This window comes from Dermochelys coriacea, chromosome 7 (assembly GCF_009764565.3).
Source record: "Dermochelys coriacea isolate rDerCor1 chromosome 7, rDerCor1.pri.v4, whole genome shotgun sequence".
Lineage (NCBI taxonomy): Eukaryota > Metazoa > Chordata > Testudines > Dermochelyidae > Dermochelys > Dermochelys coriacea.
Window position 1 is genome coordinate 71,962,562 of NC_050074.1, and position 19,241 is coordinate 71,981,802.

General features: G+C 37.9%; 1 protein-coding gene across 1 annotated transcript; it reads right to left on the reverse strand.

Annotated features, from left to right (window-relative positions):
• Positions 1-1,165: 1,165 nt before the first annotated feature.
• Positions 1,166-18,342, reverse strand: LRIT1 (leucine rich repeat, Ig-like and transmembrane domains 1). The gene is made up of 4 exons (XM_043519213.1): positions 18,086-18,342; positions 13,535-14,001; positions 5,857-6,162; positions 1,166-3,566 (listed from the first exon to the last, which is right to left on the reverse strand). The coding sequence occupies exons 1-4, from the start codon at positions 18,205-18,207 to the stop codon at positions 2,554-2,556; spliced, it is 1,908 nt and encodes a 635-aa protein (XP_043375148.1). The 5' UTR covers positions 18,208-18,342; the 3' UTR covers positions 1,166-2,553.
• Between the last annotated feature and the right edge of the window lie 899 nt (positions 18,343-19,241).

Sequence of the window (19,241 nt, forward strand, 5' to 3'; positions counted from 1 at the left end):
GGCGTGCTTCAATCATCCTGCTACTTAGCATATAAGCATTTGGAGGGAGGAACAGTCTCTTTGTTCTGTGTTCATATAGTACCTAGCTCATGGGGCTCATCCATGATACAACTAACAAATACTCTGCCTCCTCCCATGTCCAACCAGCCACTTACATGCTTGATGACTTCTTCCCTCATGAGATGAGTTGTTTAGGATGACTATTGATTGTTCTTGTCTACTTAAAAGTGTAGTTCCACCAATTAACAAGGAGAGGTGACTTGGAATCTCTACAGAACTGAACTTTTGGGAGGATCTAGGATATTTATTAATAATTTCAGTCCTTGAAATATTATTCTCTTTTAAGGGAATTTTCAGCACCTGAGGATTTTAGCTATGCATCAACTTCCATTACAGTCAAGTTATGTGACTGAGACACCAGACACCACTTTGGAAATGAAAGGGATGGTTAGTTTTCATCTTGGAAGCACTTGTGTGAATGCCACATGCAAAAACATTTTTAGTAAAGGGATCCTAGGAAAAGAATCAAATGGTGATATGATTATTTTTCTTCTTCAGGAAGAAAAACAAATAGCTGTTTACATGTTACTTTCATGAAATGTCCTATATATCTAGAACTTAGTATGAAATACATTTTGTTTAAACACAAAAGAAACAGCTTTTCAAAGGTATTTTGGCACCTAAAAATGCACTTAGTGGGATTTTCAAAAATACCTAAACATGTTAGGATCCTAATACCCATTGATTCGAAAATCACTCAAAGTGTCTACCAGAATCTTTAGGTGCCTATGAAAATCTGGCACCTAGTTTTTAAATTCAAATTCCATCAGTTCTGTAGAAAATCAGTTTGCATAGTGATCTGAAATTTAAACCATGGTATAGATAACATTGGCGTTTTTCTAATTTATACCACATGAGATAGACTGAATGAGATAATATGTCTTTTCTATCTCTTACTTCTATAATTCACTTAAATGAGACAAAGATATATTTGTTTTCGAGTAAAAAAATGTTTAGTTGTTGTATTGATATGACTCATGTGAGACAACAGAAACCAAAAAAAACACACAGAAAAAAATGCACTCACTGTTTTTGACATCTATTTATTCAAAAGCAAAGTGTAAAATGTGTTCTATAAAGTTTGAAAAACTCAACACACTCATGATGAATATTTCTTTCCCCCCCAAATTATATATTCCCCAAAATTAGTGTTTATACTCCCCAGATATTCTATTTCTTCAGTGGTGATGTGCAATGTGTGAAGACAGCAAGATCACAATCATATAATATAGTAGTCACCTATCACCGCCAGTAACCTGAGGAAAGCAACTGCTTCCGCTCACTTTAGCTGGATAAGCTAAATCACGTGACACATGATGATGGCAGGTAACTGAGAAAGTAAATGCATATCTCTTGCAGTCTAGTCTTGTAACCTGTACTCATGTGAGTAGTCCCTTTGATCTACTCAGCTGAGTACATGCTACTCATGTTAGGAACGTTCAAAATATTGTGCCCTTGATTCTTAAGGGCCAGACTATTCATTCATTTACCCTATGTCACTATGCTGATTTCAGTGGAGTTACTCCAGACTAAAGTCACTCCAGATTGACACTGATGTAAATGAGAGCAGAATCTGACCCAGTAAAATTAAATTATTTGCCAAATATTGTATTGTAGATAAGCTCACTATACAAAAACCATTTAATGCAAGAATATTTTAGCATCGTCTTTGTGAAACATCTAAAACCGCCATTTGAAACCTAATAAATACAAATAACATCATATTGGTCAATTGCATACTTCATCAACTAATCTGCCATGTTAAAATACTAATCTGACATTGCAAAATATTATTGGTAAACATAGAAATCTGTGAGGGATGTGGCATTAAATATTAAATACCGGGATCACACTTACATAATTTATTCCCTTGATTGCTATTTTTTACTATTTTTCCTCAAATCAATACATTAATGTAATAATAAATTATGATTGTCACGTTTTATAGTTAATTGTGTATTTGCATTTCATGATCTATTAAGCATCAAGCTGGGTATTTTCACACAAGCTTTTAATTGTTTGGGGAGCACCAATTGAGTCTATGAATCTTCACATTTGTAGTTAAATTTCTATTACCATTAGAAACAACTTCATTGTCATCCTAAAGCAATTCAGCATAGTTAATATTAAAATATTTCGTGTACAACAAGCCGGATATGCAAGCAACAATATACAAGAATGTATTTAACAACATTGCTTAATATTTTCATATTCAATTAGACAACTTCATTTTGACAAAGGAACAATATCACAGGGGAATTTAGGAACAATCACAGAAATCTTTTGCATCTATCTGATTAGATGCAACTCAGCAAACAAAACTGTGCAAAACGTTCCAAAAGAGTGGAGTATAACCAGTCTTCTCACATTGCTCTCTTGAACATGTTGGGATTGACCTGCAACAGCATGTACTGATGTATGATCTACAGGGTAAAGTCATATGCATTTGTGTGTGCATGTGGATCTAACATGCCAACAATTAGCCTAGTAATATCAGCAAAAGTACTCATTGGGTTGCCCCTCTGTCTTTGGTATTGCTTCTGAGTCCTCGCTTGATCGTGCAGAGAGCAGCCTGTTAGACTCATCTGGGGTGTGTCTAGTCAAGTATTCTCCTTCCAATCCTTTAGTTTTGGCCCCTGGAGACAGACTTTCAAATGTGACATAGGACTCCTGAACTTCCTTGGGTTTCCGCATTAAGCATTTTTTGCAGCGCCTTTTCAATGCCCCACAGCAGACCACTAGGGTCAGAGGCACAGCAATGACACAGGCCACACTGATCACCACTACATTAATGAGTTTTTGGGTTCCACCAGCACTGGCAACTTCATCTGTGGAAAATATGATGCATTGCTCCTTCCTGGGGATCAGCCCTTTCACACAGACACACACTATGTATTTGGTCTTTGGCATCAGCCCGTCAATGGTGATCTTAGTCTTACCTGGCTCCACACTGATTCTGCGCATTTCCCTTTCTCCAAAAATGGCATAAAGGACACTGAATATGGTTGTGTTCTTTGCCTGAGGAGCTTTCCAGGCCAATGAGACACTTTGATCTGTGTCTCCTATCACTCTGACAGACCTCACTATACGTTCTGGCTCCTGTTGACCAGTGGGTAGACTTGATAGAAGATTTCTTGGGTTGTTATTCTGCTCCTTAACCATATTCTGTGCCTCATTCTGGAACCCTAGATTCCCTTCTGTGTTAACACGGACTGGTCTGGCACCTAATGTAGGTGAAGTTGAGGTTGTGATAACGTACCTAGCCACCAGCTTATCATTGTAAGCAGCTGCTTCCATCCCGCTCACCTTCCTATTCCATATTCCTTTTGAGTTAGCATTAGAGTCATCAGTGCCTTCAGAATCAGTGATGATGAGGGATATGAAAGCCTCTGTAGCCCCTAGGAAGTTCTTTGCTTTACAAATGTACTCTCCAGAATCCAGATAAGAGACTACAGGCAAGCCTAGAATAGACCAGCTCATTCCATCACTAGAAATTTCCTGGTGCACTGAAAAAAAACAAACAAACATGGATATAATATAAAATATTAAGAAGATGGATTCAGCAAAATTACTATTAATTATTATTATATACATAGCAGAATGATCATTTTTGTTAACCAAAATATGAAATCAAAATAATCCTAATGAAAGGATATTGGCTGTTAGCTACTGTCAAGATCACTTTAGTTGATCTAGTTCATCCATACACCCTCTTCCAAAAAATATGATGGGATTTTTTCAGGGCAAAGCTAGAATTGGAAAACAAGCTAGGAAAGATTTGCCCATCCTTAAAAAAACCCATGCATATAAAACACTGCAAGCATGTTCATGAATGAGAGTGAAGAAAGTTGAGTTTGGAAGAGTCAATATACTTTTTTTACTTATGATTCACATGAAAGAAAATCACTGCTCAAGAGTAGACTGTCTTTCAAGATGCACATATGGTAGTTCCTAGAATGAATAAACAAGAGACAAATGGCTGGGAAATAATATGCTGTTTGCTGTAGGATTAAGGTGAGTATACCATGTTACATACTGAGAATCTTACAAAAATCCAATCATGTTAAGAGCCAGCCTTTTGGAGAAGGAATCTTGCTAATAAAAATTGAATCAAACCAACCAAACAAAATATTGAAGGCTTTTGCACCTTATGGGTTAAGTATTCATTGAGTGGGGAGGTTCAGCAGAAAACAATTTCCAATCTTCCTGTGACCATTCTACAATACTCTTACAATAGAATGATAGCAGTTTTTCCTTTCATTCTTTCAGAAAAGTTAATATTTCAAGCTGTCATATTAGAGTGCTCATGAGGAAACTCCATCATTGGGAGGTACTGTATTTTTTCAGACAACTCTTCACTGAAAGGTGGTAACGCCATGTTTAATGCGGCACAAAATATATCAATCTTGACTGTAGCTAGAGTAAACTTAACATAGGCTTTCTAGAATGCATTCATTATTTTGCAGGAAGGGACTTTTTGTTTGTTTGTTTGTTTGTTTTTAATGTAGGAGGCATGTTTTCAGCATGATATGAAGGCATTATCATTGGTAGCAGTTGCACCATGTCATGCACAACAGAGTAATGGCTTCTGAAGATCACAAAAAGGACTTCTATAACAAGTCATTCTATAGCTGTGAAAAAAAAATTATATCCGTTCCCTGTATCTGTGGCATTGAAGAATCTTATAACACTTTAAGGACACATAACACAAATCTATTCATTTTCTTTAGATCTTATAAGAAAATTATTTAATAGGCTGTTTAACTTTCTGAACTTGCACCTTTGGGAGAAATCCTGGCTCCCGTGACATGAATAACAAAACCCCTGTGACTTGAATGGGTCTAGAAATTCACCCTTCATTTTCAAGTTCTGGAAGATCTGTGCCCACCCACATGCCAAGGGAATATTTCTTGTTGTTCTCTTTAGAGACTAACTCTGAATTCAGATGGCATCAGATCCAGCCTTCCTTGTGAAAGGAAAGATCACCATGATAGAGGCATTTAAACGGAACAATGACTGTCTTGAAGAATCCCCATTTTAAGGGAGAAAAGCATTCAAAGTAGAGCTGATCTGAATTCTTCCAATGGAATGTTTTTCCATTAGAAAATGCCAGTTCATCAAAAGTGAAATGTTTGCAGAAATAATGTTGATTTCAATGCAACTGTATTTTTAAAAAATGGGTGGGTTGGGGATAGAAGCATTTTGACCTTTTTGAAACGGAAAAATCAATTTTCCATTTTGAAAGGACTTTTTTCAATTGTTTTTCAATATTATATCTTTTTTTAATAAAAGTCAAAATTAGAATGAAACATTTCAACCAACTCAAAATAAATTTTGGGGAAGAGGGGTTGTTTTGCAGGAAATATTGAAATGTGATCATTTCTGTCATTTTGAAATGGAAAAAAGTCAAAATTGAAGATTTCTCTGAGATATGAAAAATTTTGTTCCGACCCAACTCCAATTGAAAGTCATTTTAATTTTGCAGGTGAGACTTAATGAGAAACTGTATTACATACTTTACAATCTTGCTTATTGCGTATGCTTTCAATTACCTTTAGGAGTTTAGTGACTTTTTTCCTCTCAATATTTGTTCCATTATCTTACCAGGGATTTTATTATTCCTCCAGTCTTCCTGGCACCTGCAAATTTGATCTTGGTTGAATTGACATCAAGGAAATATCTGGCAGAGATTTATTAAATGTTTTGATAGCAGTTCAACACTGCTGACATGCAAAAGCATACAATGAAGCCAGGGCAAGCCCACAACTTGTTTTTTAATGGCAATGGCACACCCACCTGTGCCATTGAGTTGATTACCATCAGCCCGTCTCCAGCTGAGTTCAGGAATAGGTACCCCAGTAGTACCACACCGCAGTAACACAGTGCTACCCAGTATGGTCTTCACTTTGGCTACAGAAGTATGTACAACAGGGCTTTGACATTTTCTTAGTTCGACTTGACTGAAGAAGACTCCAGCAAGACTCCATGGGGTGAAGCATTTCAGTCTTGGCTCTATAAATGCTATGTTAGGAGACTGGAAGTTTAGGAAATGGACCATTTCATACAGACTGCAGTCACACACCCAAGGATTGTCCTGAAAACCTGTCAAGAGAAATCATAATAGTCAACATTTCCATTGATACTTTTCACTTTATGTTTGTTAATGGACATGTGGTGACTGGCTTATAGTCTGCTTCCAACTAGGGGCATTTGTGGCTTGGCTTATGGAAAATAGCCTTGGAGTCCAGAAACCTGGGTCTTAATCCTCATCATATGGCTAGGACCACTCTGAGCCTTACTTACCCCATTGGTAACATGGTGCTAACACAGCTTTATAAACTGTTTTGGCATCGTGGATGAAAAAGTACTATGGCAGTGCGAAGTATGATTATCCATACAATCAAAACAGATTGTTAGGAGGAGAAAACAGTCTTTCCTTAGTTAACATTGGAGTCAGCTTCTATATCTTTCGCTTGAAAAAAATAATTGTCCTGAAAATCACTACATTTATTGTAAAAGCAAAGGAGAGTGTTTGTGCGAAGTTTGAAGAGAATTCATCCTGCTGTTTTTGAGTAGCTCTGTTTTGAAATTTTGACTTTTGTCTAAAGTTTCTTTGTCTCCTTCTAGCTCAAAACTGACTATTTGGGTACCACACCTTCAAATTTTCCATATAGTTATATGTCTTCGGAAACTTGCACACCAACTATATTTGAAGAAAATATGTGACAAGAAATCAAGCAGTTATTAGAGGTTAAATGGTTGGGAGAGAGGCCTTCCTCATTAATTTCAAATTATGTGAATGAGAAATTTTTGCTGTGGCTTCAGTGGGAGCAGGAGTAAGTACTAGGTGAATGTGTGAGCACTTTCCCATCCACTGGCTGGTTGTAGTGTACAAAGAACATATGGCTCCTTTTAAAATTCAGAGAATCCTTCCTTTAGATCAATTAGTAGAGACCTCTGTTTTTAGAGCTATAGAACAAAAGTTCTAGTGTAGGTGTTTGTGGTTTGCTATAGAAAGGTGACAACCATTCAATATTGAATGCAACCAGAGTCCCATTGTATGACTGATTATAACCGCTTTTATATCTCAAAAAGAAAGAAAGATCTTCATGCTTTCACATTATCAATCTCACAGGCAACTCACACATTTCCTGAAAATTTAAATAACTTTAATTTTACTCCTTTTCCAGTTTCACAAGATGTCTAATTTTGATTCATGTCCCTCTGTCTGCCCAAAGAAATCACATTATGCCAAAAACTGTGAAACATGCGTGGATTTTAACAATATCCCTTTGAAAAAAAATGATATCAAAATCACAATAAAAATAATGCATATCTATGAATCAGTTGTTGTACTGTGATAAATTATGTATTTCTTTACCCTTGAAAAGAGTTATTTGTTTGTTTAAGATGTAGGTAATATAAGGTCTCGTGTCCTTAACTATTCATTTCTTTGCTTTTAAACACTTGGGCTTGGCAAAGGAAGTGATAGATGTATACATTCTTGTCACTTAATTACCTTAACTGGTTTTGAAATAAAGTTATTGGGTTTTATTTGCTTTGGAATTAAACATATTTTATTACTCAAAAAATGATAATGTTAGAAAAATAATGACTTTGAGATATTTAAGGGTTCAATTGAAGAAAGCATCCCTAATTCAGGAGAGTAAGTAAGCACATACTTAACCTTAAAATTGATGGGACTTAAACACATGTCTAAAGATAAGGACATGCTGAAGTGCTATCTTGAATTAGAATTGTTTTAAGCAGGAGTTTAAATACTTTTGTGAATCAGAGACTAAAGTTGATTACATAAAGTAAAGGCCTAGATCATGCAGTGCAGTGCAGGTGCTACACTGGATTCTGACATAGCTGACCATGGGAGGCTCACCACAGATTAGGCATACCCTCAGGCAATCTCCTCTCTTCTGCTGGCAATTCAACAAGCTGTCATGGAAGGATGAACATAATGTTCTACTAGCGTGCTTTTTGCGTGCAGATGTTTCTATACCTGCAGTGGTGCTATGGCCTTGCCTACAGTGACATATTTCATGACATTTCCAAGCATTGCGCTGGTGGAAACAGTTTAGGCAGGGCACACGTGTTTTTACCCCGATCTCATCTAACACTACAGAGCAGGTCTATATGACACAATAATAAACATAGTTTTACCCTGTTTACTCTCACACTTCCAGCATTTATACCACTTAAGCAATGGCACTGCTGGTAGCACATCACTGAGATTCTAATTTAGTCACAACATTGCAGAAATACCAAGGCTTCCAGTGAATAAAAGATCTATGAATACTATAGTTAGTATAAATGCAATTCAGATCACGAGCAACTGACATCTCACAGAAATATTAAAGGTTTCAGAGTGGTAGCCATATTAGTCTATATCAGGAAAAACAACGAGGAGTCCTTGTGGCACCTTAGAGACTAACAAATTTATTTGGGCATAAGCTTTCGTGGGCTAAAACTCACTTCATCAGATGCATGGAGTGAAAAATACAGCAAGCAGTATGTATATTAAAGCACATGAAAAGATGGGAGTTGCCTTACCAAGTGGCGGGGCAGTGCTAACTAGGCCAATTCAATTAAGGTGGAAGTAGCCTATTCTCAACAGTTGACAAGAAGAGGTGAATATCAGAGGGAAAATTACTTTTGTAGTGCTAACGAGCCAATGCAATCAAGGTGGACAGCACCCATTCCCAACAGTTGACAAGAAAGATTAAAAACTTTCTGCTGAAGAAGAAATTATGCCTGTCTCATTCCATGCTATCAGTTGGGAAAGTGTTTTAAAAGTGGTTTGCCTTAGTGGTGGGACATTTTCTACAAATTTTAAACTAAATACATTAAAACTCAGGGAATGGATGATGACTAGGAGCAAGGGTCTATAAAAAAAAAAGTCCATAAACACTGTCACATTTCTAAACAGATTTATACTGGCTGCACCTATACCCCTTGTGTGTTTGCTGCCTGCAAATGTTTTAGAAAGTTAATTTACTATCAAGAATGTTTAGAAACCTAGCAAAAGTAAAACATTACAGAAATTAACTGGAATATTCACAGAAGTTAACTTAGTTTTCTGATTCTCAGTCACTTCCTGAAATCAAGCTCTTGATGTATGATCATTCTATTTGTCCTCACTGGACACTTTCACTTTTCCCTTCCGGTTAACGTATCCATATCTGAGAGATATACAAATGTGCTATCTACACAACAGTGAATCCAGTTGTTAGATCAGCTCTGCTATTGTTTTTCTGACCAACGTGCACACAGATATTTTTCCATGAGTTGTGCTAACCAAACCATACTGTATGGACCCCATGGGCAGGCTGCAGTATGGTTTTAAATATGGTCATAGCTTGGTTCTTTAAAAGACTCTTTTCGAGTTCTTGCAGCTCAGCCCTTTGCTATAGACCACAGATGCCTCCTATGTCTGCATGTACTCCTGGGTTCCTATAACATATAAAGAAATTATCTATTTATCTACTCAGTAAAAAGGACTAATGAAAAAAATGATCTAAAACCCATGTTCAATGTGCACTAAAGGTCAAAAAAAGCAAGCAGAATGCCAGAATGCAAAAGGAACGGGATGAAGATACTATAATGCTATTGAGAAAATAAATGGTAGGCCATCACCCAGAATATTATGTTCAATTTGGCCAGGCCTGTCTGGAAAAAAATATAGTAGAAATGTAGGGAATAACAATATGGGCAACAAAATAATTAGACAAGAAAAACATCCATATGAAGAGATTAGGGACTGAAAAGATTGGGACCCCTGACAGATGTATATAAAATAATGATGGTACAGAGCAGTGGTTTTCAACCTTTTTGGTCCACAACCCAAACAATGGCATAAGAATTGCCCCACAATCTACCATGCTCCACAATCCTGTGGAATTTAGATCCTGGGTTGATTTTGTGACCATTTTGTGGATTACAGATCATGTGAGAGTGGGAGCAGCTGTTGCTGCTAAAATGAGGGAAGACTGAATGGGAGGGAGGATTGCTGCTAGAGAGGTTTGGTGGTTGGTGGATGAATAGGCTTGGTGCAGTTGGAGTGGGAATGAGGGACTTTTTCATTCTCTCTCTTTCCCCATATGCACAGCACTCATCTCTGAGTGTTGGGAAGCACTGCTCCAAGGGTCTGTGAAATTGGCTACACAACCTACAGAGAGACAGTTTCTCCTGCCACAGAGCCAGGCCCTGTGTGGGCTGACAGGCAAAACGGGCCTGAGCAGTTGCTCTGTGGTTAGATCTTTTCTTGAAGTCAGTGGGAATAAGGATAGTGTTGGAATTAACACCCAGAATGGACCATGGTGGTTCAGAGATGGCTAGATGATCATCCTTATAAGACTATTCCTCCACCCTTCCCATCTCCTTAGTATTGCAATACCTGCAATACACCAGCTATGACCAGGAACACCTCATTTGCTTATGGGGCTTCCTTGTTCTTGCCTTTGGCAAGGATTTTAATACAAACTAACATGGCTGCTACTCTGACAACCCAGAAGGAATAACTTCCACTGACAATCTTTCTCTGGGAGTGAAAATAGGACGGGACCATAAAATACACACCTTTTTCTCTTCTAAACTCACAGTTCAGCCATTTGTTTGATCTCTTGGCAATATTTTCATTTTTCATTTCAGGACTTAAAGCTCATGTGAGTTTAGTTCAGTAGATACTATGAAAAAAATGTTGCGGTAAAAGTACAAACAAATTAATTTGGGAAACACTAATTTAATCTTAAATAACCAGTTCTATTGTATTTCTATTTTCCAAACAAAGAAACTTTGGTGTAGTTGTCCAGACTTCAACTCTCCCTCTCTCTCTCTCACTTAAGTGCCACATAGAATCATAGAATCATAGAATATCAGGGTTGGAAGGGACCCCAGAAGGTCACCTAGTCCAACCCCCTGCTCAAAGCAGGACCAAGTCCCAGTTAAATCATCCCAGCCAGGGCTTTGTCAAGCCTGACCTTAAAAACCTCTAAGGAAGGAGATTCTACCACCTCCCTAGGTAACGCATTCCAGTGTTTCACCACCCTCTTAGTGAAAAAGTTTTTCCTAATATCCAATCTAAACCTCCCCCATTGCAACTTGAGACCATTACTCCTCGTTCTGTCATCTGCTACCATTGAGAACAGTCTAGAGCCATCCTCTTTGAAACCCCCTTTCAGGTAGTTGAAAGCAGCTATCAAATCCCCCCTCATTCTTCTCTTCTGCAGACTAAACAATCCCAGCTCCCTCAGCCTCTCCTCATAAGTCATGTGCTCTAGACCCCTAATCATTTTCGTTGCCCTTCGTTGTACTCTTTCCAATTTATCCACATCCTTCCTGTAGTGTGGGGCCCAAAACTGGACACAGTACTCCAGATGAGGCCTCACCAGTGTCGAATAGAGGGGAACGATCACGTCCCTCGATCTGCTCGCTATGCCCCTACTTATACATCCCAAAATGCCATTGGCCTTCTTGGCAACAAGGGCACACTGCTGACTCATATCCAGCTTCTCGTCCACTGTCACCCCTAGGTCCTTTTCCGCAGAACTGCTGCCGAGCCATTCGGTCCCTAGTCTGTAGCGGTGCATTGGATTCTTCCATCCTAAGTGCAGGACCCTGCACTTATCCTTATTGAACCTCATTAGATTTCTTTTGGCCCAATCCTCCAATTTGTCTAGGTCCTTCTGTATCCTATCCCTCCCCTCCAGCGTATCTACCACTCCTCCCAGTTTAGTATCATCCGCAAATTTGCTGAGAGTGCAATGCCTATACTGCAAGGCCAATACTAATGCCTTCACTATTGCCCATCTCCTAGCCCTTCCTGTCTCCTCTGTAGCTTTTTTCAGAAGGTGATCCAGATTCTTAGCTTCACATTTACTGAATCTATGTATCTATGTGACACGTGAGCCAGTGCAGCAGTTGATGATCAACCACACTATCACAAACTACTCCTCAAGGCCCTACTCAATTTTGATGCCTCATCCAAGCACTTCTTATACAAAAGAACATCACAAAGCTGACAATGAAAGACATGAATATCTAGAAAGCACTAAGCTGTTTCTAAAAATATTTTTATTATAACATCCTAAAACCAAAGGCTTTGAAGAGAACTAAAGGGAATGACTGAATCCTTGCTATTCATAGATTTTTATGCTTTCAGTGAGAAAGCCATGGCCAGGAAGGAAACTTAGGATGAAGCTGTGCATCTCAATCCCTGGACTAAAATCCAAGGACTTCACACACTGCAATCACCTGTGTATGTGCACAGAGGGGAAATCTGGAGTGGGGTTTAAGAGTCAGTAGGTTGGTCTATGAATTATAGTATGGCTCTACCCCATTATCTCCATATACATTTGTGTGTATGGATTTCTTACGATCCTGGCACATGTAAACTGTACAGATGATCTTATGTTGGCCAAAGTAACAGCACAAAAGTCCTTCCTAATCAAATGCTATAACAATCCATGAAGTGAAATATGAAGTAAAATTTCCACAAAAAGAGATCTATGCAATGTATTGTTATAGCCAACATTCCATAACATAAAAGGGACCATGCAATAGCAAACATGTCTTTTGTTTTGTTAAGAATTTATTTAGCACTTTGCAAAATGCACAGAGAAGACACTATTTATTTTTACTAGCTAACCAAACATTAACGAAAGATACTAAAAACTGGCCAGACCACAACTTGATTCTTTCTTTTAAAAATGTGTGGGTTTCTTTTAAGTGTGACCTTAGTGCTAGAAAAACAAGCTCCCCATTTATGCACAGAAGAAGATTAGCAGCATTGTAAGCTTCTTCACACTGTGGGGACCACCGCTGGGAATAAGAATAACTCATGTCCTCTCCAATGAGATTGTCAGCAAGAGTTTGAATTGATGCCAAATATTGTGGTGGTTATGTATGCAATATGGATATAAAGGGTCACATCCTCAGGTGTAAGCTGAAGTCAGTGTCACTCCATCAGTTTATACTAATTGAGGATATGGTCCATAACCACTTGGAAGACCTAGAGACCACCAATTTAATTCATGTAGCCTATCAAACATGGCAACAATATTGAGTCACCCTGAGATGGATTTGAATAAATGATCTAGAGATAAAACATTCATAGCCAAGCCCCTGAACTTCTCAGTATGCTCGCTGCAAAACTTCATTATGGGTTACTGCAACTGAGGTGGCTCACCAGACAATTTATTTTCTGATGCAAAGCCACCCATCAAAAAATGTTGTTCTAGAATTCATGTCTGTTCAGATAGTGTATGAAGAACTGTAGCTGTTCTTACTTTCAACAAGGAATCTCTTAGCCTGCAGGGGGACTATACGAGCAACAAGGTATTTTCATTAAAAATACACTTTCTTGCTAGAGTGAATGAGCAATATTAAGGTACTGCTCTTGTATGTTACATGTTTGAGATTCGTCTCAAGTGCATTCTAATTTGCCCTATTTTTTTAACTCTCTTACCTAAGATGATCTTGGAATTGTCATTGGGGAAGTAAGGAACTACTTGGAGGTTAGCCCAGGTTGAAATAACCTCTTGAGGAAGAGTCATCAATTTATTGCTAGACAGATCCAGGTAGGTGATGTTTTTGATGTAACGAGCAGCTTCTGCTGGTACTGAGGTGAGTTCATTATTGTGTAAATCCAGCAGCCGTAGCTGGGGCATGTCTGCAAGAACTTCCCATGGAAATAAGATTAAGTCATTCCCGTCCAGTCTCAATTCCTGTAACCGGCGGAGACCCCTAAAGGTAATCACACTGACACTAGCCAAAGAATTGTAGGGCATCCAGAGGTATTCCAGGTTACGGAGAGAATGGAAAGCTTCTCCTGGTACTCTCCTGATGGCCGTCTTTTCTATTCGAAGTTTAGATGTATCTCCTGGGATGTTCACAGGGGTGAGTGTCATCTCTGGGTCATTGCACAGCACAGTTCTGATTGGAAAAAACAAATATTAAATTACATTTCTATATTTTGAAATATTTTTACTTTATTCTAATCTATGATTTGTATGTACTTTTCTCTTTTTCAGTCCCTTTGTTTTCTTACCAACCATTATACACATATATGACTCAGCTATGTAAAAAAAATCAAAGCAATTTAGGTACATAGGATCAAATTCAATCTTTTTGTAAATGAATTCAGTGAGTTGCACCTATTTATATTGGGTATGAATCTGGCTCATGAAGTCCTTCTTCTTTTTATTTTTAATTGACTTTCTGAAAATTGTGACCATAACATTCCTGCACTAGAGAGTATGTCAGTACATGTTCAAACACAGTTCACCAGTTGAGCCATGAGAGATTTGTCTAAAGAGCCAAATATTAAACAAGCCTCTCTCAGGTAGGAGTCAGACATGTTGTGATAACTGATCCTACAAATTTACTCTAATTGTGAGCTCAACTGTGAAAAGTGAATGAAAGTTCATAAAGTGTCACAATTACCTATGACAATCAATGTTGATGGGAAAAGGTGAAAAAAGAAGCAAAAAGACTGAATTAGTCCAAATAAGAAGGCCTATTGATATAATTCAAGGACTGTTTTAAGATCATACTTGGTAAACAAGAAAAGTATAGAACTGGAAGTCAATGAACCAAAATTGGTGTTTTGGAAATTAGGCCTAACTGGTTGACAAAATAAAGAGAGGATGGATTATTCCATCCATTGCCTTTTTTGGGGCCCTTCTAAAAGAGATTTTGAGGCAGAAAAGGGGAAACTTTTTACCTCCACCATGGCTGCAATGGAAGCATTGTTGCCATTACATCAGATCTTGATACTCCAGTAGGGACACTTGGGCATCATTGCTGCACCAACAAGGACCCCCACCTGATACGTGTGAGATCTTGTTCTGTTTCCTGCTCCCTCATGTGCTCCTTTCTGTCCCTCACCCATCTTCCTCCTGTCCTCTCTCTCTCAGCTTTTCACCTGACTCTGAAACCAACTGTACTGCACAGCACCAGTCCAGAAAGATGAGATGGTCTATCCAGCTCTGCTCAGCCTGAGAAGGACCAGTGAAGGAGGAGGACCTGACCAGACTAACCAGATGACCGTTCCTGACAGAGGAAGTGAGCCGGGATCCATAGCAATGTCATGGCTAATCTGTCTGATCAAAGCATCCGTCTGTGACTGGTTTCAGAGTAGCAGCCGTGTTAGTCTGTATTCGCAAAAAGAAAAGGAGTACTTGTGGCACCTTAGAGACTAACAAATTTATTAGAGCATAAGCTTTCGTGAGCTACAGCTCACTTCATCGGATGCAACTGTGACTGACCAGTTGCCCTGTGTCCTGAGAATATCAACAAAGCCATATTTCCCTCATCTTTACTATCCTATCTCTACTCTCCCTTCTGTGCTGTCTGTTTTGTCTGAAGTAGGAAAGTGACTATCATTCCCAACTCAGGACTGAGCAACAGAACTATCCCTTTCTTCCCCACCAAAAAGTACTGTTTAACTGAATAAGAGATTTTACCCAATATTCACTGTCTCCAAAAAGGGACTTTGTTACTTTTTGATTAAGCTTGTTTTACATAATCAATTTCAGTTTCAATGTTCTTTACCTTATTTTGAGTCTTGTCCTTTTATATGTTTCAAATCAATAAATGTGTAACCTTTGGTATGAATTTTAGTGTGTTCTCCACAGTCCTAAGCAGGCTGAGGTCTCTGTTTACCAAACCCCAAAACTTGTTTAAAACCGTTCAGTGTTGGATGGTTTCAGAGTCATGGCAACACCTTTGACTCTTTGGGCCCTTTATTCCATCCAACTGAATATAACAGGGGAACACACATTAAACACTATATGGAATCTCCTGTTCATGAAGTGAAGTCAATTAAACCATCAAAACTCTGCTCTGAAATCTGAACTACAGTGAAATCTGTTGGACTGTGTAATAGTGGTAGAAGCCACTTCACTTTAAGCATTTGAAAATAGATGAATCAAAGCACTGGAAATTATTCTGTTGGGGAAAATCCGGCACTGGCTGTAGTGTGAACTAGATGACCTAATTGCTCTCTCCTCTAATTTCTAAAGGCATATCCTAAGTCCTTAATCTTTATTTACTTGAGCCTTATACAAGCAAAATTTGACGTTGGTTTTGTAAATGCATGAAATTGTAGATAGCAGTGAGGAAGGGAGAGAGACAAATATCTTAGAAAATACAATATAGAATGCACATCAGTTCACCTAACGACAAGGGAAAGGGAGAAAGGCAAATTCTTAACATGAAATAAAGCTTAATTTATAAAAAGTAGCAGAATCAAATAAGCATGTTCCACTTCACATGATAGAAGAGGTACTATGAGGGAAACGTTATATGATAATCTAAGGACCATCTCCCCATGACTGTGGCTGGTTAATAAATGGAATATTATAAAACCAGATCATTTTTAGCTGAAAGTGATTACTCCTGTACTATAGGTGCAAATAAATAACATAACTAAATTACTCTTGCTAAGTGAGGCTTCCTAGAGTTAAATGTTTTCAAGCTTCTAGATAAAATTGTTCATTCATGATAGGTTTACAGTATAGTTAGTTTCATTTAGTACTTCTACAATGGCATTAAATCTGTGATGGAAGATGCAAACACAACCCCGGGAGGTTGAGGAAAGAAATGCTTCACCTGACTCTCAAGCAACAGGGTGCGGTCAAGACTCAGACCAAAACAATAGGCTCTGGAAGAAGGCTCATCCCACCCTCCTTAACTGAGGGTTGGGGGTTTGGGGAAAAACTAAGAACAAAAAGAAGAAAATAAGGAGACAGAAAACTCTTCTTAGTAATGCATTTCTTTTCTGTGAAGGCACAGAAGGTTCAATAATATGAGACTCTATTACAACGTAGCAATGTGCACTTATGCTACTGATGATATTTCCAGATGATACTATTGAGCACTAAACTGTTATTCTATGGGATAAACCCCTTCTACTACTGGGAACTTTGCTGTTTTTTCACTGAATCATAATATAGAAAAATGACAACAATTATTCACCTTAGGGAATGGTAGACACCACACTTTTTAACATAGCTACCACAAAGTACTACAGTATTTCCCAGTCACTGGAAGGTAATTCCACTATGGCCTCTTTGGGATAGCATTGATTATTTTTGTTGCATTCCTTCTCAATAACTACAGGTAATTTGTGTTTCCACTGTACTTCTCACATGGAAAGCTACTGGTGCTACTTCTATTGCACCTGAATGGTCTTGAGGAAAAAAATCCATTTTACAGCCATTCAAAATCTAGGTGACAGTTTTTAATTTCTCTTTGTTGAATTCCTCCATTAGAATCCTGTCTAGAAGAAATATGTATTCCAAAGAAAAAGAGATTGCTTTCTCTCCCTCTCTCTCCTTTTATATTGTGAATATATTGTATAAAAGCTTGTCCTGTTTTCCATTAAGTCAAATAATTGCTTACTTACTACATTTCAACAAAAAACATCCTCTACTAATATTTTAATTGTATTTCATTCCAAAAATAAAGAACTGGTCTTTATTGAGATTTTGTGGAATTGAAATAAACCATTCTCAGATTTTACATTTAATATATGGAATCTGCCTTTGAGTTTTCTTCTGGTTTGGGGATTATTTCCTTCTAAAAAAAATCCTCTGATTAAAGGATTCTTAAGTAAATGGAATAGAAGGCAGTACTCTATGCATTTTTGAAAGCACTGTGCTAAGCAAGCCTGATTAACTCTTTGAAAGGAGAACAAGGTGGGCTAAAACCTTAAGACATTTTCTGCACATACAAAGTCCAGTATTTTCCATTTTATTCATCTTTCACTATTATATACTGATGTTAATTATATTGCTTCTACCCTAGTAGAGAAGATCACCGAATGCTTTTTCTGAAATCAGATTATAGTGTGCTCAGAAGCTAATCCTTCTGCACATAAAGCTGTCGTACAAAATGATTGGGGAAAATAACACACAAAGAAATAGCCATGACACAAGCCATGGGTTTTTTCCATATATCCTTACAAAGGTGAAAACAAAACCTTCCAGATGAAAAACAAAGAGAACAAACATACCTTGCTTTTGTTCCTTCATTGATACTATAGAAGGCGCAGCTACATTGGGAAGGGCAAGTGCAATGAGCTGAAGGCAGTCCTCCAAAAACTAAGCAGCAGACCAAGCCCAAAGTGATCCACATTGTTACCTGCACATGAGGACGACTCCCAGATACTAGACAAAGTGAAGGTTTTTCTCTATTGTTTTGTCCAGGGACTGTTCACATCTTGTTAACTGTCTTTCCATTTCATTCACACAGTGATCTTCCAGCCCTCACTGAATCCATCAGATAAAAAAGGATAGGCAGGGGATTAAGGATGGGGACTTGAGTTATTTTCATGTAGGTGCTTATTGCTTCCAGGAATCACACAGACAAAGCATTTCTTCCCTCAGCGAGCATCATCAATCCTGGATTCCAGTAGAAAACCAGTGATTGTTGTGTGGAACAACATAGTCTTTTTGTGATTCTATCAATGACAATATAAATATTACTTTAATAGATGTTGCCAGTAACTCATTCCTGTAGTGATTTCTTGGCTATTCAAAAAGGGTTCCTAGAACTGCAGGAATCTGAGCCAATGAGAATATACAAAAATATGGAAAACTATTTTATTGATTTGTCTTTTCTTTTAAGAAAAAGGACCAATGGTTTAATGATTGATTGATTTTTGCCAGTATGACCAATGTTATAAAACTAAGAATGATACAGTAGCTAGAACTTTAATAATATATTAAATACATACATTTTCCTGGTGTTTGTCTCAGTGCTAACACATTCCTGAAAGACTAACCATCCTAAGACTGCTTACTGTCCTTAAGAGCCTTTGATGAGGGACCATACCAAATGTTTTCTGAAAGTCAAAGTATACTGTATCAACTGGGTCACGCTTGCCCACATTTTTTGACACTCTCAAAGAATTCTAATACATAGGTGTGACATGATTTTCCTTTACAAAAGTCATGTTGACTCTTCCCCAACATGTCATGTTCACTGATGTGCCTGATAACTCTGTTCTTTACTGTAGTTTCAACCAATTTGCCTAGTACTGAAGTTAGACTTACCTGACAAAAGTCAGATGAAAGTCTTCACGTCCTGCAATATAAATGTAATAGGGCTGATTCTGAGCTGAATTACACTTGTGTAAATCAGGAATAATTCCAGTAAAATCTTGGCCC